The 20,949-nt window shown below is 37.0% G+C and overlaps 1 protein-coding gene across 2 annotated transcripts in view; it reads right to left on the bottom strand.

Annotated features, from left to right (window-relative positions):
- Nucleotides 1–20,949, bottom strand: part of LOC125451162 (lysine-specific demethylase 4C-like) — a 378,541-nt gene that overhangs the window by 166,552 nt on the left and 191,040 nt on the right. For both annotated transcript variants that reach the window (XM_048527958.2, XM_059644532.1), the window contains 3 exons: nt 13,003–13,184; nt 4,341–4,554; nt 4,180–4,256 (listed from right to left, as the gene is read on the bottom strand). In XM_048527958.2, coding sequence (XP_048383915.1) covers nt 4,180–4,256; nt 4,341–4,554; nt 13,003–13,184 — 473 coding nt within the window. The remainder of the gene's footprint in view (nt 1–4,179; nt 4,257–4,340; nt 4,555–13,002; nt 13,185–20,949) is intronic.

Genomic DNA, 20,949 nt, shown 5'->3' with positions numbered 1-20,949 from the left:
GGACCACTTTGCAGAACACCTCCGCTCGGTTCGCAATAAACAACTGCACCTCCCAGTCGAGAACCATTTTAACTCCCCCTTCCATTCTTCAGATGACATGTCCATCATGGGCCTCCTTCAGTGCCACATGGATGCCACCCGAAGGTTGCAGGAACAGAAACTCATATTCCGCTTGGGAACCCTGCAGCCCAATGGTATCAATGTGGACTTCACCAGCTTTAAAATCTCCCCTTCCGCCACCGCATCCCAAAACCAGTCCTGTTCGTCCCCTACCCCCACTGCATCACACAACCAGCCCAGCTCATCCCCTCCCCCCACCGCATCCCAAATCCAGCCCAGTTCATCCCCTCCCCCCACTGCACCACACAACCAGCCCAGCTCATCCCCTCCCCCCACTGCATCCCAAAACCAGCCCAGCCTGTCTCTGCCTCCCTAACCTGTTCTTCCTCTCACCCATCCCTTCCTCCCACCCCAAGCCGCACCTCCATTTCCTACCTACTAACCTCATCCCTCCTCCTTGACCTGTCCATCTTCCCTGGACTGACCTATCCCCTCCCTACTTCCCCACCTATACTCTCCTCTCCACCTATCTTCTTTTCTCTCCATCTTCGGTCCGCCTCCCCCTTTCTCCCTATTTATTCCAGAACCCTCACCCCATCCCCCTCTCTGATGAAGGGTCTAGGCCCGAAACGTCAGCTTTTGTGCTCCTGAGATGCTGCTTGGCCTGCTGCGTTCATCCAGCTTCACACTTCATTATCTTACTATTTCTAAGCTTGGTTTTCCTTATAGAAATGTCGATGGTGGACGGCAACTGAGCTTCTCACTAGTTGTTATCTGATGCTCTCTATTGGGCTCTATCTTGGCATCCAAGTTCCATTCTGGATCAGGGCATCTCAGGCTTTTACCAGTATTCACAACCTCAGCTCACATCATCTGAATCATTGTGATCAGTGTGACTGAAATTCTGGGAGATTGGTGAGAATCGATATGAACATAACTATGAGTTATAAAACTATCAATTCCTAAGCAAGCTTCGGGGAGGGGTTGAAACCTTTATGTAAACACTTCAGTGAAGATGTTTAGAGACAAACTAAGTGCATACATTTAACTGCAATTGCAAAATAATTAAATGTAAGGATTATAAGTTGTAAAGATCAGTAATTTCATTTTGGGAAATTGATATCAGACTAGGAGGCCCTTAATGAAATCAAATTGAAACTCAATGTACATGTGTCAATTCACAATGGAGCAAAAAATAATTTTGCAAAACTAAAAAGATTAGCACACTGTTCAGTGGTACAATGGAGCCATAACATCAGACTATAAGGAGGAATGATCAAGAGTAATGAATCAGGTTATGGTAGCTGCAAAATCTAATTATGATCCAGATATCTGAACTGAAAATGATAAATGAGCACATCAGTGTCTTAATGCATAAAATGAAACAAGTACGAAAAGCTCCCCCCAAAAGGACACTTGTGCACAGTCCCAAACAATTTCCATTATAATAGGTATAAACTGTCGGTTAAATCACAGACACAAATTACAAACTACAGTCAGCACTGAATGCATCATAACCTTGGATGGAAATCTTTTTATTGAGCATCAGAAGTGGCAGAGAAATTCCTCAGTCTCTCGCATTCAATAGCTGCACTACTCTATCATTGGGATAGATAGGTTCCACTGCCACAATGGATGCTCGGTAATGAGACGTTCTTTAAGATAAAAGCCAGAAATTATCGCCTTGGGAAAGTAGAATCTCACTAGTTGGAGTTACAGCCAAAAGTATAGCATGAAGTAAGATGGCCAGCTTCGGAGATCATGGCATTATTTATCAGAATAGTGTCCTAGAACGAAACACCTTCGGTTGCTTGATTAATGACTTACAATCTAACCTCGTAATCCATTGAGCAATCATTAAGAAACATTTGTATTGTATTAACTAGTCTTTCCCAGCATTCAGCAAGATTTTACCAACATTCAAGCATATGCTGATATGTGATGATGAAGGGTCTAGGCCCGAAACGTCAGCTTTTGTGCTCCTGAGATGCTGCTTGGCCTGCTGTGTTCGTCCAGCCTCACATTTTATTATCTATGTGATAAGTGCTGTTCATATTACACAAATGCCAGACAGAGATTATGTTCAACAAGAGAGAATTTCATCATTTTGCCTTGATGTCCTTTGGTATTACCATATCTGAATTCCTCATCAATATCCTGATGTTGATTATTGACCAGAAATTTAACTGGGCCAGCTGTTTAAATTTTATGGCTGAAGAAGCAGGTCAAAGGCTGAGAATTTTATGAAACAAACTCACTTATAAACTAACCCAGGAGTGTGATGGAACACCCTGCACTACTTGTCTGAATTAGTGAATATCCATCCGCACTGCAGAAGCTTGACAACACCAGGATAAATAGCCCACTTGACTGATGTGCCATCGATTGACTTCAAGATTCATTGCCTCCACTGCTTGAATTTGAGCTGATGGGTTTTCTGTATATCTTTAGGGGTTTAATTGTTAACTTTCAAACATTTCTGCACAAACGGCTGCACAAAAGTGGGACATAACACCAGCGCTTCGTCGGAGGCTCACTGATGATGTTACCTAGAATGGTGACGAAACGTCTGAAAACTAACCTTCCAGCTCAGCGAGCAAACTCACATCCAGAATCTCAACCTGAGCTACAAATCTTCTCAAAACTCGCTAACAAACGGTTGTGTCTTGTTTCAAAAAGAGTCTGAGGGAGTTAGTATTGGAGTCTACTAGGAATTTGTTGACATTAGGAGAGTTTACGAATGAACAAAGTGAATAGTGGTGTGTTAAGCTTTCAGAAAGAAGATTCTGGAACTTTTCTTTTGGGGGGCGGGGTTTAGGGGAAAAACCTCGGTGTAAGGAGGTTAGTTTAAAAGTTCCAGATCAGAAATATTTGGTTAAGAAACTGGAGATGTTAATTGAAGCTAGGGGAATTTAGCTCAATTACACTGATGAATCAATTATATTTTCATAAATGGAAATTGAAACCACGGAGAAATGAAACCCTACTGTGGGATAGAGGAGGACATTCTCTCTGCTGTTGAGATTAATGGGATTGGTTTTTTTTGTGTTTTGAAATCTTTAAACATATTATATGTAAACTGCTTTTTATCTTCATTTTTATCATGTAGTAAAATTTTGAATATTGGTAAGCCCGAATCTGCAACATCATAAGTTTGTGTATTAGTGAAAGGCTACCTTGATAAAACAAAAAAAAGGACAAATACGATTTATCAAGCCAGATTTTGATCTGGCTGTGGACTAGTTGAGCAATAACATCAACTGGGATCATAACGTGTGGACCACATATTCAACACAAATCATCTTCCACGAGCAATTGACAGAATTATTAAACTGATGGGAGGCCAAGAATTATGTTACTACTTTAGACTCTGGCCGTCCACAAAACATGACCTTCCCTTTTCCTGTGTCACAATTATCCTTATACCTCTATCTTAATTCTAGGCATTACAGGAATAAGGGAGGGACAAATACATACTCTTCCATTATTTGTATGGCAATCAATACCTTGTCAAACAGATTACAACCATTAATTAAAGTTTAACTAATTAACATCATTTCAAAAGGGTAGGGATTATGTTCAGTCACGCAAGGAAAATCTCCTTCTACTATCGCATAGAGCAAGCACAAATCAGTAACAGGGAGATTTCTGAGAAGAGACGGATCTCATGCAGCAGGCAAAGAGCTGACACTTCAAAGAAAAATTATTTTTATCACGCACCTAAAGGTTAAGATCAGACTAGTACCCAGCTTTTGTTTCCATTTAAGGACTGATGAAACCTTTATCATGTAGGTAATTAACAACTAGATTAAAAAACTGGATTTTGAGTAAATGAGTATAATTTCAGGAGGACGATAGACAATAGACAAAGTGGTCCCTCTCAACTTCTTATTCAAAAGAATTAGCATGAAATTGATAACTGCCATTTTGAAATGAATGTTTTCTTTCTCGATAAGACTTTGCTTGCAAGTTGAGAATCCTAACCAATCTGTCCTCATAAATAAAGTAAATATATTTGAAACCTATTAATAGCACCCCAGAGATCTATTCATATTTTCTGTAATTCCTGTCTTCAGCTGAAGGGAAAATTATTGAATATATATCATTACAAATACTTACTGCTGTCCAAGCACCAATCATACAACGAGAACAAGTCCAACCATCGTGGATTTCATGAAGAGGAACACCATAACAACCTACAGATCAAAGAAGAGTGACACGACTATTATTCCAAACCTAAGGTCAACAATACAAGTGAGCACCAAGGAAGTAACACTTACTTGCATGAACTTGTAGACCGCACTTTGTACAGGATATCAGTAAACTAGTTCCATCCTCTTCAATAAATGAATTGGTGGGATAGAGATCATTATTTTCTTCACTGTATGAAAAGCACATTTCTGGAATAAGCGGTTTAGTTTTATGTTGCTTGGACGGTGACAATTCAGTTGTATCAGTTTTGATTTCAGATTTGCTTTCAATGAGATGATCAGGCTGTATGTGAAAAATATATGTTGTACAATTAATTGTTTGTTGTTTTTTTCCCTTTAAAAATGTTCCAAAATATTGCAATCATGACAAAAGAAATTAGTGGTGGGCAACCAAGGTCAGTAGCAACACATAACACATTCAGTAGCAGAATAGAGGTCTAACATGTTGAGGCCGAACTTCAAAGAGCTGCACCAGTGTAATGCTTTATTTCCATTTACCACAGCAGCTATCCTGTTGCTTCACAATGATATTGCTTAGTAATATAAAATAAAGGACAGTTTTGTGCTTTAGGCCATTACCTACAGTACTAGGAATTCTCATAACACATCAACGTTATAACACTGGTGCAGCAATGGTCAAAGAGAGTCTATTCAGTTAGAATTTGGAATAGTACAGAATCTGCTATATATTATTGGGAATATATGATAGGTCACTAAATTGTTAGAAGATAAAAAGGAGAAAACATTCAGATAAATTACAGAAAGTTGCAAGAATTACAAAATAGTGATATTAAGGTGACTTCAGTGGTCCAATATAGAGTATACTAGTAACCAAATAAAAGACAGAGGAAAGGAAAAGAATTCTTGTGACTGCTTATTTCTAGCTCAAAGTGAAACAAGTAATGCTAGATCCAGTTCTGGGGAATAAAATGGGGTACAGGTATCTTTCAGTAATGAAAGATTTGAAGAAAATCAAACATAGTGTCATTAGATTTAGAACAGTTATGGAAAAAGACAAGGTATAATCCAGCATCTAACCAGACAAGAGCTAACTTCAGTGATCTGAAAACGGATCTGAGTCAGGTGGTTGTAAATCAAAAACTGGTATGCAAAACAGTAATGGTACAACAGGAAGGGGAGATGATTCAGACGCATAACAAAATATGCTCATGACAAGGTTGCAGGCGACTCAAAACTAGAGCTTTGTGATTTACTAAAGATATAAGAAGTTGAAAAAGAGACAGAAAAAAGCTAATGAGAATTGTATGGTTTATAATATATTAGAATACCAAGCTACAGACAGAAATCACAGACAGCCATAAAAAAGGATAGCAACTCGCAAAGAGAGTGCATAAGAATTGTTTAGAAAATAACATTTAAAAAGACCCTAATGTCTTTCAGAAACAGCTGGTCAAAGAAAGGGTAGGCACCAAAAGGAGATACAGTTGTGGGCATAGAGGAGGGTCTAAATGAAGACTTGGCAACTGTTTTAAAATGGGTTAGTAACGGAATCTGCGGATATAAGGTGTTTGGGAAAAGAACCAAAGCAGCCTGAGAAATCTTTTTTCACACAGCAAGTCAGTATACTATGGAATGCACTGCTAGAAAAAGGGTGAAGGAAGCATATTTAGCAGTAACATTGAAAAGGAATAGGATTAATATTAATATTAGAAAAAAAATCAATTTGGGGATATGAAGAAAGAGCACAGATTAATTGGGCAGCTCCAAAACAGCCAAAGGCATGATGTATTCAATCATTTGAGCTCATTCTATAAAGGGCTATTTCAAAAAGAGAACTTCAATCTGTTCATCTTTACTGGATGTGAAACTAACTATTAGACAAGAAAGCTGGTCTGTCATTTAATTACGGATACAAAAATCTAATATTTAAGAAAAGGCTTTATTATTTTACACAGTAAACCTGTGAGAAGCGAGCACAGTGAGGGCATTTAGATACATCAGGAGTTCAGGCTGAAAGTACAGTTGGACAAGAGATTTTTTTTCTCTAATTAATACTTATTTGCTTTGAATAAAAAAAGATTTGATTCTTCAAAAAAAAACTGGCACCAAAGGCTAATCATATTTACAGTTCAAGTTAGATGCCTGGTGGATAGCAGACAGCTTTTTAATGTAAACAGGGGATTAGAAGGCCAGAAAGAAATATGAAAGAAATTTAAATATAAAAGGAAATATGTAAGGGAGCATGGTTCATTGTTGAAATAGTACTAGTAGAAACAAAGGTTGCAATAAACCAAATTGCGTACTGGGACTGGAGAAGAGTTAATACAGTGCCTTTGTTGAATAATAGTGAGGCATGGGAGAAGGGAGAAGTGGAGAAGAATGAAAAGAACAAAGCAAGAATCATGTTTGGGATCGCTTTGTCTGTTTTTCCCCCCCTCCAGAAATACATCTTTATGCAACAAAGGAATATTTTCCACATTGTCTAAATAATAAGCAATTTATTTATTTCTGGACTGGATCAGCCATTTTCAGACGGTAATCGTTTACTGGTTTTGTCTTTGTCTTTCTCTTGTTTTTGCTTTAGGATGGCAACTGTTCATCATTCACACCATGCACACTCAAGACACTTTTTTTTGCTGCTTACCACTCCCCTTGGGTCTACACAGATAACTCTTCTGTTACTGAATCTCTCTTGTCTTCCTCATCACAGCCTTTACCTATTGATCTTTTTCTAACCCTCCCCCATTTCACCTGCTTTAACTCTAATACATTGCAAACTTTTCACAGCTCTGATTAAATGTTGACATAAAGCATTACTTTGTTTCTTTCTCCACAGATGCTGCCAGATCTACTGAGTATTTCCAATCAATACATCGGTGATTTACTGTTTTGTCTAGACAATCTAAACACATCCCTCACTAATTGTATTCTACAGTCCTTTATCTACTTATACCTGCATAGGAGGGTGAAGAATAAACTGAGACCTAAAGATGGGCTTTAGAAACCGTATCATTTCAAAGGTTAGAAAAGCTGGTGCATAGTTAATAGGTGCTTGGTGTGCCAGTTTGTGTGATGCATTCTTTATTTTGTAGTATTATGCAAAATATGTTGTATGTTGAATGAAAAAAATAAATCTGAACATCGTGACTGTTGTATATATTTACCTACTGAAGGAAAAGAACATAGAACAGTGCAGCTCAGTACTGGCCCTTTGGCCCACGATGTTATGCTGAACTTTTACCCTAAACCTAAGGTCTATCTAACCTCCACCCCTACCTTATACTATCATCCGTATGCCTAGCTAATAACCGCTTAAATGCCTCTAATGAGGCCAACTCCACTACCCTCTCTGGCAATGCATTCCATGCTCCTACCATCCTCTGAGTAAAGAACCTACCTCTGATCTCCCCGATATCCTCCTCCACTCAATTTAAAACTATGCCCCCTCGTAACAGCAACCTCCGCCACAGGAAAAAGTCTCTGGTTGTCCACTCTATCTATACCTCTGATCATTTTGTACACCTCTATCATGTCATCTCTCATCCTTCATTGTTCTAAAGAGAAAAGCCCTAGCTCTCTCAACCTTTCCTCGACCCTCCATTCCAGGAAACATCCTAGTAAATCCCCTCTACACCTTTTCCAACACTTCCACATCTTTCCTGTAATGACGTGACCACAGCTGGCCACAATACTCTCTATGTGGCCGAACCAGGCTTTTGTATAGCTGGAGCATAACTGTACGGCTCTCGAATTCAATCCCTCTATTAATGAAAGCTAACACACCATACGCCTTCTTAACAACTCTATCCACCTGGGTGGCAGCTCTCAGGGAACTGTTGACATGAATCCCAAGTTCCTCTGCTCCTCCACACTGCCAAGAATCTTTCTGTTAACCCTGTATTCTGCTTTCAAGTTCGTCCTTCCAAAAGGAAGGGTTTAACATTTCTTTTTGGCCTCATTACTCGAAGTATTAATTGAGCTATCTGGACAATGATTCAAGTACAGGTGCAAAAGATATGACTGTGCACTTAGCGTTACGGGAGTACAATCTTCACACTTCTAGGTCATGCAGTTATAGGATGGAGTAAGCTTCCACAAAAGTGAAATCATCAGAAATATTACAAAATAACTGATATCGCACAGCCCAAAACATTACCATAGATGGATCTAAACATAGAAAACCTGAGAGCGTGGTGTTAATTTTGGACAAACACTTAGAAGCCCTAACTTCAGATTTAAATTCATATTTTGCAATGTTTACATTAATTAACAGAGTCAGTGTGGACTTTCAAAAAGTAAATATGTTTGACCGATTTGAGGAAGCATTATTTTAAAGGCATGACAGAACAAGTAGAAGTGATACAATATGTACAGTGTGAAGATAGGAAACCAAGAGTTAGAATCGATAGGTATTACTAGGATTAGGAAAGAGGTTAGAAAGAGGTGTGCTAGGATTCTAAACTAAGTTCACTGTGCTTTCCACAAGTAGAAGCTTTGGACTTGAAGAGATGCAGGTGAAACAAAAATTCGGGGACTTGGAAGACAGTTGTTCAAATTGATGCATAGACGGTTAGCCGACTGAGCAGGCAGGTGGTAGATGCAAGTAAATGTGGAATAATAATGTGAGGCAATACTTTTTGAGCAAATGTGGTAGATGATTTTACCACATAATGAAATGACACACCAAATGGTGTGGGTGAACAGAGACACCTAGGGGCTGAAATGTATAATTTATCTGAAAGGAGAAAGGAAAGTCATAGAAAATATCGAAAATACAGAGCGATAAAATCAGTTTTAAAAATAGGTAAAGATATCATGATAAATTTATGCAAATTGTTGATTACTGCTCAGATATGTTACCATGTGCAGTTTTGGGTGTCTCATTACAGGGAGGATATAAAGTAATTAAAGCACATAGTCTAAAATTAGTGAATTTAATTTCTAATTAAAACATTTAAAATTATGTGTATTTAACTACTGAAACAGGAAATTTATTTTTAAGTTTTAAAGTTCTGAGGAGATTTTGATAGTGACAAGAAAAAGACTATGGACATCCAACTCCTGGGAAAATAGTAATGCCTCGACAATATGCACTACTAATAATAACTGAAATGGAAATGCAGTATTTTGACTGTAATAGAGGTAGTCTATGTATGACAATTGTTCATAAAATCCTATAAACTAACACTTAGAGATCAATTGTTATATATCAACAACTCTATTATCATTATATGATGCAATTGGCATGCAATCAAAAGGCCATTCAAAGGGACTTAAATTTGCTATCCCACAGAAATTCTTGCACCCCGACAAAAATATTAAAAGAAATGAATCCAATGGATATTTCATTCACGGTTCCTGACCACAATGGGCAGGGCCATTTAGTTCTACGCAAAAAATGCTTGTGCACTCTGCATGCCAATCTTGACATACATTCACTAAAAGTAGCAAAGCTACAATTTAGACACAAATATAATAAATAAAATAAAGAGCTGAGGATACCAGAGAACTAAAACAAAAACAGAAATTATTGGTGAAACTCAGTAGGTCTGACAGCATCTTTGGGGAGAAAGCAGAGTTAAAGTTTCGAGTCCAGTGACCCTTCATCAGAACTGGACTTGAAACATTAACTCTGCCTTCTCCCCACAGATGTTTCCAGACCTGCTGAGTTTCACCAGCAATTTACAAACAAAACTTAATTACAAACAAAACTTAATTACAAACTGTGTTCTCTTCTGTTTCTTTATAAAATGTATTACTTGTCCTTCTTAATCGATTCTCTTGCCATTTCACTTTCTATTTTTTAAATTTACATCAATTTTTCATATTTCTTTCCCACTTGTTCGATGCTTCTTTTCTCCACCTCTCTTTCAGTGGTTAAGGAGATGGAATATTCAGCCTAATGTTCATGGGGTTTCAGATGCCCCACTGAAATCACTGCATCATTAATATTACAAGGTTCCACTCACTTGTGGCACAAAGATGTGTGATGAGAGGGACAAAATAAAGTCTACATGACAATTCAGTATCTTGATATATGTGTTACTGCAACAATTTATGATCTTAATTCCTTTACCTAAGGAGTTGGTGAGGAAGGATGTTCATTGTTAAATTATCACAGAGGTATTAACAGTATTTTATTTTATATGAATAACTATCCATGGATAAATAAGAATAAACGAAGAATACTCGAGAATGGGATGCTTACCAGAGACAGTGACTGAGATGGAGATTCTTGAATCTCAAGAAGAAAGGTTTACAATGTGAAGCAGCCTAAGATACTGGTTCATGGAGAAAGAGCTGAGTAGTAGGGTTAGTTCTGAACTCCCCGTAAACGATTTATGTCCTTTTCAGCACAAGGCTGTAGTCGTCTCGAATTAAAATGTACTTAACTAATTTCTACTCTAGTAGTATGAAGCGAATGACAAGGCTTTCTAAAGCAAAAGAAAGAGCAATTTTATTGCCTGCTAAACATGAATAAAAGAAAGCATTTGGCCTCAATGAAATTGTGCTGTCCCTCATACACAAACATACACATACTTAAAAAGGAACAGTGTCAATCATGAAGTATTGCAAAGCAATATACGATTTAAATCCAAGCGTGTACTTGAGATATAAGCCCAAGACCACAGTCATCTTGCTGATGCCTTGGATCATCCACAATAGTGAATAGTTGGGGTTAAACTTTAGAGTTTTAATATGCATTGGCATGTTATTTCTTTCCTCGTGTTTAGAGCTATATCCCATATTTAGTCTTACCTTTCTGCAAAAAGCAACTTCTTGGAAGGAAAGAATGTGTACATATTCTGCTCGCAGAAGTTATCTTTTTAGGCTTGTTAATTGTAGATGAGGTTGCAAATCCAATGTGAAATTCTCAAAATTGCCAATTAAGATAGAATACAAGGGCATTTGTGCTCCATCCTGACTTTTTGGCTGGCTTTGTGGTCTTTGAAAAAATGTTATCATTTCAGTTGAGTTGTTGTGTTGAAAATTAGCCACTTGTGGTCAGGACATGCCTGTGGCAATTTCAATTGTGTTTTTGATTCCATCCCTCCACCACCCTGACCAGATACTCTTTAGAGGTTAGGTGCAGACTCAACAGGGTGAAGGGCCTCTTTTTGTACTACAGAGATTCTTTTGACTACTGTCTCTCAGTAGCGACAGCCTTTCCCTGGCAAACTTGAGACACTGTTTACATTTAAAAATGTGTATGTTCAGTTTAAGTCTAAGCTTATCTTGTAAATTTCCCTTGCTTCCTGTTTTTGTCAATTCCCTCTTGAATTCCCAACAATTTTGTTGTTAAAATGAATTTTGGTTATCGCATTTGTTATAAAATAGTTCTAGGTTTTACTTCATCTTTCACTTGCTTTACTATCCAGGGTATTTCAGCTTTAAGCTACTTTTATGCTTTTTAAGCTACTTCTATGCTAAATGCTGTCTGTTACTGCTCAACTCTGCAACTGCCTTTCCAATCTACATGTACTCTCCCCCTGCTTAAATCACAGATATTAGCTTCTCCAGTTGAGTATTTTAACATCGATATTTTCTGTTTTTTTCCCATAACTGAATTAGGTTATGCTCAATATTAACCAGGTTGCATTCTGTTCCATTACTCCAATCTAAAAGATTCAGTCGTTATACTCTCTCATGTATCCTTTCTATTTAAAATGATTTCATCATTCTTAATAAATGCTTTCATGTACAGATTCCTCTGTTTCCTTCTCTATCTTTTCATAATAATCAGTAAACAGGAATAAGAAGAATCCATTCCTGGTCTTGTTTGATACATATGCAACCATGTCAGAAATCTCATATTGTAACTCATGCCTGTAGTTGACCAACCTTACTAGCTACGTTACAGATATGCACATAAATATAATCTATTGCTTCTTTCTTTGTTGCAAACCTCGATGCTCTATATGAAGTAGCAGCAAATTGATAAGTCAAATCAGTTCAAAAGTATGATCTGATTGATTCTTAACTTCTTGTATCTTGCAAACTCAGTGCACACTCAAATAAATAGTGCAAGTACAGATCAATCAGTACCTCTTAAAAAAAAAATTATATTTCAGGTGCAACTCTTCTTCAGATCAGAAATATTCTGCCAGACTTCTGTGAATCATTGTGCTTTTGAAGGACAAAGAATAACCAATTAAATTATTAGCCGTAAATGTAGGCAGTGATTCACATGCAATTCTTCAATTTTTGAGGTATTTCCTAATTCAGACCAGTATCTTTTTGTTAAATGATCCTGCCTTTAAATGTTATAAGTAGACAATTTGTTGATGCTGTTCAAGTTTCTTCTTTCCTCTATCACTCTCAAACACTCACTGATTTGAGACCATTAAACATGTTAAGACAGCCTGCATCTACAATCTATTGTATAGTTTAACATAGTACCTACGAGCACAGAAATAGACAATTCTGCCAAATATGTCATTATAAGTGTTTAAGCTCTATAAAAGTCTCATCCAACCCTCTTCATCAAATCCAAAAGATCCTTTCATTTCTTTCTTTCGTGTGACATTCTTGATTCCCTTTAAAAGCATCTGTGCTATCGACTTCATTCCAAATTGTCATCACCCTCCAAATGTTGTTCCCTAGTAGATTTAATAGCTGTTCCAATACCTGTGACTCCTAAATTTAATTTGAGACTTAACGCTGAAGATCCATGGTCACAATCACAATGGTGGAGGGATTTAGAAATGTGTAAAGTGCTCAGATTCATCATCTATCAACTTTTTTTTCCCCAAAAGAAACAGCATTTTACCTGGTAATAAGGAAAGAAAAGTGAACAAACGGCACAATATGGTTCCATTTTCGAGACTTCTTCATTATATTCCTTTTCTGCTTGAAAATTATGTGGTTTATTCTGCCAGAGTTGGACAAGAGGTTTGGCCCAAGGCTGAGTTTCATTTACCTCTTCTTCATTGGATGTGGAATCAATCAATTCTAAAAAAATGTAAAATCATTTTACTTTCACTTTTTGCTTTCCAAAAGAATCAATTATATTGAAACATTCCCATTTATTCCCCTTTCTAATGGCACATTGCAAATTCTAGAGAAGGAAAATTTCTCCGTTGAAATATAACAGCAACACAAGATTCTATAGTACCAGGATAACTTATCATCTAAGTATAAGATAAAGTTTCTCTTTCCTTGTATAGTGACCTTCAAATAAACTTAATTCCACATGGCCATTTCTGTATATAAAGTGAGGCTTGAACTTCACAGTCACAGCAATTCAATAACTCGCAATTAATTACAGAATAGAATGGTGATAAAAAATACAAAAGGAAATTATTCTGCTGATCTTTCAAACAGGACAAGTAATAATACATTCTGGTCAATATTTATAGCAGCATAATATCAAGAGATTGCCAAGCTCTCACCAAATGTAGCACAACTGCAGCTCAAATTTCTGAGGACCAGTCAACATTTTCTGTACAAGGAAGTTAAATCTAACAAATTAGTTTTGGTGCGTATATGTGGTGTGTCTTCAAAACATTTATCTCGATTTCATACTCTGATGTTTCACTTGATTGATCCATGCTGTTTACAGCTGCAAATGCTACTAATGTTTAGAAAAAAGTATTTTTTTAAGACACTACTATCATACTAGGTTTACAACCAAATTGAATGCACAGTTGAGTTCAAAAGGCATTTCTTGCAGGAAAATATATTACAGACATTGACAATATTAAATTGAACCTTTTACCCATTATTTGCATTTCATTTACTTTCTCAGATTTATATCTTTAATATTTGTCTTGCTTTAAATTCAATAACCATTTCCACCATTCTTCCCTGTAATTCATTGTTATTTGTGGAAAATTAGATTTCTATTTATTCACAATAACCTCTGCATATTTCTTAAGGCATTTGCTGTTTAAATGTTTTCTACAAAAGTAATAAAATAATACACAAGTATGTGAGAGGCATGGTGAGGAGATGGCAACCGTTGTTCACAGCCTCAGTTCATGCAACATCAACCTAGCTCTGTGGATGACTGTCAAGTCCTTTTGGCCTCATCATCATTCCTACCCATCCATGCTTCATTCTCCTTCATATTTCTCAAGCCCCCTCACTAACATTCAGCCAATATCCACTATGGAAGGAATCCATTGATTCTATTATTAATTCTTGAATGCCCTTAAATTGCCCTTGAAATAAGTAAATTGCTCATTCACTAAAACTCGTATTGAACAAAAATGCTCCTTTTTGAAGCATATAAAACTTACAATCAAACACTAATTGACAGTCCCCCCAAATCTTGATTCTCAAATGATTGCAAATTTATTAAAATTACAAAAGCAAAAACTTCTCTCATCCATTTGTATTTATTAGCTGCACATTAACTTGTTAAAATAATTTTCAGTTCTCTCCACAGTTGTGTATACAATGTCAGCTGAGCTAAATCCATTATGGGATTTGAAATTTAGACAGCCATTTCTAATGTGACTCCATTGTAGAATTGAATATATAAACCCTCAAGATCAAAGCAATGAAGATTTTGAAGCTGCCTGACCTGACAGCAAACGGTTTGTTCTTTTTGTCCCCTAAGAGATTCAATAAAAGGAGTTTAAATCAAATACATCTGGCACCCATTCAGTCATTTCAGAAACTCAACTGCCTCTCTGCCCTTGGTGAGTGTCAATCCATTCTCAGCTCAGCAGGGTAGGTCCTTGTTACCTAGGCTGTAAATGGTTTTGAATATGTTAAGGAATCCATTCCGATCCAATATTGCTGGATTTTGTGTTCTTTCTGCCCACCATCTGTCTGAGAGCCTGGGTGAAACTTCGACTTCAGGTGGTGCTTCCAATTCAGAAACACCTTGTGTTCCTGTGTCTCCTGGTCATTCTTGACAAATGTGTCTTCATGTTTTCTGGTAAAGTGTCTTCATAAGGACTGCTTATAGTGGATTTCAGAGTAAATTATGTAATTAGACATTCTAACTGTGAGCCATTGACTTAGTAGGTCTTTCTTGATATTATTCTCTAGTCTGTGACTTCAACTTTCTGTGCAAGTTTCTATTTTTAGACCAGAGTGACAGAGATTGTAGGCCAGATTAGGTAGTGCCAACATCTGCGCTGTGCCTTGCTGGGATACTAACAAAGTCAAAGTCAAGCAGCTAACAATGTCTGGAGCGACAGTCATTTGCTCTTCAGATGAAAGAAGCTGTGCATTATGATCAGGGCATGCTCTAGATATACTATCAGGAGGAGGATTCTGTTGGTGTTTGCACTACCTATCCCTTCTTTGACACTCAAGCCTTCCAGAAGTTGCATCCTCCTATGTAAGAAATTGAAATCACCAAGGAAAATCAGCTCATCTCCCTTTGAGGGGCAAGACAGCATATGAACAAGCTAAATAGACTTCCTCTTTCACCTCTGGAGTTGGGGTGTATGCACTGATGACTGTGCTATACTATCTCTGAGTTGGGAGTCAGTTGAAGGATTGAGAAGCCTTCACCAACCCCATCGAAGGGTCTCAGCTGGAAGAAAGTGAAGAAGGGCATCAGGGATAAAAACAGCATAGAGGCAGCAAGATCACAGCAGGGGCAAGCAAGAAACACTGAGGTCAGCAGCAGGGACAAAAGCAGTGCAGTTGTAGTAACAGTGTAACATGATGCATCAGGAAACAGCAATACCAATGTATGACAGTTCCCATCCATGCAGCGGAGGCCGCTTTGCTATTGTCCTGGCTACCCCTGCCAGCGGACAAAGACCTTGATTCAACAGCACTGACTGGTGCTTGGAATGCATTAGCCACCCCATAATAAATGAATTTACATCAAGGCGTCTCCCACCCCTTCGAAATTAAGTTTGAGATATGGAACGTCAGAACCCTCACTGACAACTTCGAAAGTGACATACTTGAAATTTATACTGTTCTTATACCCTGGGAATGCCAATGCTAATGACACAGATGTCAATAAGATGTAGCAGGTAAACACAGGTCAACTCACAGAACAAAAGAGTAGTAATCACACTTTCTTCTGCAAAGGTACAACTGAGGACATCTTCTACACACGGCAATTCACACAGATCATTTCAATAGGAAATTAACATTGCATATTCAATAAATAACACATTCTAATGATGAACTCATTCTGTTTAAATCATCAGAGTTATGTTTCAAGCCCTAGGCATGTAGTTTATTGGTTCAAATAGAAAAGTTAAACATTAAGATTCACACCATGTTACAACTATAGGCTCCACAGTCATCACACCATCTAAAGAGACAGATTGAGAGCAATGAGGGGTATACAGCGCCAACACAGACAATTTGGCCCAAATAATTTGTTCTAATGTTATTTTCCACACAGTACAATAAAGAATTTGTGCAGATCCATTATTCAACAAGGAATCAAAATGATCCTCTCCTTAAGCTACAGGTGTTAGGAAAATCAATTGTAATGGAATGGAGCTGCACCATTAACTTACCACTGGTAGCAAGCACCAGTTTGAGCTTCTTTACATAACTGATAACCAAATCTTGATACCATAATTTTCTAAGCCAGGAATAAATTTCACCCACTTCTAGTTTTTGCAAGTTGCATTGAAAGTCATTTGGAAGGTATAACAAAGCACAGCACATTAAGATGATGTAGAACTAGAAATCTAAAATAACACATCAGGAGTACTGACGTAAGTATACAAATGCTGCTTCATCTTTGATAGCTTTATTGAAAATTTTTTTTTAAATGAAGTAAGGAACAAGGTATCCAAAAATGTTAAAATGCAATATCAGAGGTAACTGCCTTAAAAAAAGGCACTTCTTATAGATTTCAAAATCAGCAAGTTGAAAATGAGCACTGTCCAAATCAACGAATACAGGTTAAACAATAGGCAGGCATCTTCAGGTTCAATTAACCATAGAAGAAAGAAATCCAAAAATCATTGCCCATCTCTCCCAGAACTGATGAAAGATCCTTGAACCAAAATACCTTTTTCTCTCCACAAATCCTATATGCTCTGCGAAATACTTGAATTACTTTCTGTTTTACTTAAGGTTAAAATCATTGATCATGCTTGTTCCTTTGTATAATCCAGTGAACCAATCAGTTTATGGTTGAAATTACAGACATTTTAAACTAACTGTGAAATGGATGGGCAGTCAACTGACCAACATATTCTGCTAAGAATACTATCATTGAATGCAATAGTTGATTTTATGGTGTTAACATTCAAAAAGTTCAAAATTAAAGTTCTAAACAAAATCTTATTCATCATTCTCCTAACTTGTCAGAGCATACCATTCTCTCAATGTGTTATCAAGTTACTTAGGTCAGAAATGAGGAGAAATCTATTCTCTAACAGTGGTGCATCTGTGGAATTCTTACCACGGAGGGCTGTCATGAATGTGATCATTAAGTATTCAAGCCTGAGATTGATTTTTAACCAGTAAGGGAATCAAAAGTTATAGAAAAAAAGGTAGAAAAGTGGAACTGAGGAATATCAGATCAGCATTGATTTCACTGAATGGTGGAGCACTCAGTGAGCTAAATGACATACTTACGCTCCTACATCTTGTGGTCTCATTCTCATAGGCTTATCTATTTGAGTGCATCAAGCTTTCTGATAACCAGTGTGGAGTTTGGCCACATTTTGGCTTCTGAAAGATTGAGAAGATTGGTTTCCAGAGAATTGGAGCTTGAACTGTCATTGTGTCAAGATAATTAAGCTACAATTACACTGACTGGCCTCAGCAAAAGATGAAACACGTACAATAGCCACACAGTATATACCTCATCGGTAGTGTATGGAGGGCAATGATACTAAAATATATGGACTATGAATCACAATGACGAATTATCTCCTGCACACTTAATTTTATTTTTTCCAATGAGCCCTGATTAGCAACAGATATATTTTCAGTGAAACATCAATACGCTGGTGAGTATTTATCTTTATCACACTTGACATATTACAAGATAAAAGGACAGTAACTCAATAACTGTATGCACCAGATATTAAAAAAGATTTGTAATGAAATTTATATAGAACTATACGCATTGAAAACATATAAAGGTGTAAATTTCTCAATATCACCAATATCATCAAGAATCTGAATTTATAATTCTAAACAGGTGCCCAGTCAGGCAGTGGGCACATTTACACAATGACAGTAATGTCATTGAATTGACAATTGTATGGGCTGCAAGTGTGAGCCCTGACATTGCGGTAGTCACAAATGCAGCCTTTTTAAAAACATGATTGACAGTGTCGATAACTGCCTGTCCCTTGCAAGAGTTGAATTCACATTTTATCACATTCTTTAACAAGTTCTTCCTTGTACTATATTCAGATCAACAGATTGTATTCTAAAAACAGAGTTCAAAGAATCACTGAATCATTACAATGCAGAAGGAGGCCATTCAGCCCACTGTATCTGCACTTGCTGTCTTAGCATTCTAACTTTGCGCCACTCTCCTGCTTATTCCCCATAAAGCTGCACATTGAAATTACAAGACCATAAGAAATATGAATAGGAGCTGGCCATTTGGCTCCTCGAGCCTGCTCCTCTATTCAAAAGTATCATACTCATGTCCACTTTCTGCCCTTTCCCTAGAACTCGATTCCCCACAGATCAGGAATCTATCTATTATAGCTTTAAATGTTTACAAGGACTCTGCCCCCACAGCTCTCTGTGGCTAGACATTCCAAAGACTGTCATCACTCAGAAAAATATCATCCCCATCTCTGTCTTAAAATGGTGCCCACATTGTTTTTCATTTAAACAATCCAGTGGCCTCCTGAGAGCCTCATTTCAACCTATCCCCAACACATTTCCAAACAGTGCATTTTATACTCTAAATATTCGTTATGGTTAATTTTCCTCATCTTGTTTTTGTATCATTTACAAACCACTACAAAACACTTTTTGCAAGTCTATGTGCATTGCAGCAACAGCTTTCCCTTCATCATGCCTCACCAGCAATTTAGCTAGACATGATTTTTCCTTTGCTGGTCTGATCTTTATAACCTTTCCCTCAACATAAGCATAATATTTGCAATTCTCCAAGCCTCCACACTATGCCCAAATCCACAGAAGATTGCCAGCATCTGCAATGTTCACTTTAACTTCCTTCCATATCCTTGCATGCATCATATCCAGTCTCAGTGCCTTATCAACTTTAAATACCAACAGCTTTCTAGTCATCATATTTCGTCCTCTGTCACGTGGCCTAGGAAACACCTGCCTGTAAGTAAAGATAAATGTCAAGCATTCATTTCAAACCTTAGCTATGCCTCTTGTCTCTAAGTGTATATCTCCTTTTAGATTCCTAATCAGTTCTACTCATCCCTTGACTACCCTTTTAGTGTGGATATGTTTAGAAAAGTCTCAGACTTCTTTTTAGCTAATTTCTTTTGGCTGATAGTCTTTTCTCATAAGACTTCCTTGTTTCACATATCTGTTTCTTCAACAACTTTGTAAAATTCTTAAGAGTTATAGCTCACTAACTCTTCATTGAAACTCAGATGCCAAGTTATCACTAGTCATCCTCGATTCATCACACCTGAACATGGTAAGTATTGCATATGCAAATATAAATCAAATCGCATAACTTTCCATCTTACATATTCATACAAAAGCATACCTAATATTTCTATTGTTGCTAACCCCACAACTACTATTGTGCTATTTTATTCAGAATTTAAACTTGATTAAATAATTTGTCAGACACAAATGCTCCCTCAGACATTTGTGTTGCCTGTACTTATTAATTCATGGTTTTCTGAGGAAATATAAATTATGACTCATGTCATGGCCTTTAGTTGCTCACTCAATACCAGTATTGGGTTGGCTGGTCAAAAGTCACCAGAAATACACCCATTTCTTCTGTGAAACTGGAAGTTTTTCCTCCAATCCACTGGTATAACATGTGCATTGAAGGGTTTACTAAAGATTCGATGTATTCTAAATTGACATGTTACGCCATTCAATTTTTGCTTTTTAAATTTATTTGAGTATTTAATCTGAACAGAAACTCCAAGTCATTTCACACTCTCATTTGGTGACAGAATCTTTTAATAACACCAGGATGTAATTTCCTCTGAAATCAGGAGAATTCCACATAGATTATAGCTACTCCTAAAGTTCCTGTACTAAATATATAACAGACAAGAAAATCTTATTGTAATTTTTCCAATGGCCAATCTGGGACCACATGAAATTGTGTAACCTCTCTCACAAACCTAACTGCTTAAGCTTACTGGCAACAAATAACAATGTTCAGACATAAGTTAGTAGAGGTTTTCAAAAGATTCACATCCAAGGAATTGTTGAAGGTCAATTCTGTTTTATTCTATGTATGTTTTCACAAAGCTAAATAATATCCCACTTTAAACACCCTGGTGTACAATAAACGAGTGAAATGTATTTTTATTGTTTCAGTTTAATTAAGTTCAAAATTGGATTGTAGAACAATTTAATAAAGGAGGTTATAATTCAAGAAGTCATGCTGCCAAACATTTGGGTACAAATAGTTATACCATGGGGTATTTGTCACCTATAATGCTATAAAATTTTATTATAAATACTTAATGAAATGAAAATCCAGAATTCAGTGTACATATCAACACCTTGGAGAATAATACTGCTCATTTTTTAACTTACTGTCTTAATGTTAGTTAACCACCTGCTACATGCAATTCTCATCAGATCAACTGGCATTTTTAGCCAAAATCATCTGATTCACCTCAAATCATGC

This window comes from Stegostoma tigrinum, chromosome 3, assembly GCF_030684315.1.
Source record: "Stegostoma tigrinum isolate sSteTig4 chromosome 3, sSteTig4.hap1, whole genome shotgun sequence".
NCBI lineage: Eukaryota > Metazoa > Chordata > Chondrichthyes > Orectolobiformes > Stegostomatidae > Stegostoma > Stegostoma tigrinum.
Note: the sequence above shows the minus strand (reverse complement) of the source record. Positions and strands in the feature narration are given on the sequence as shown.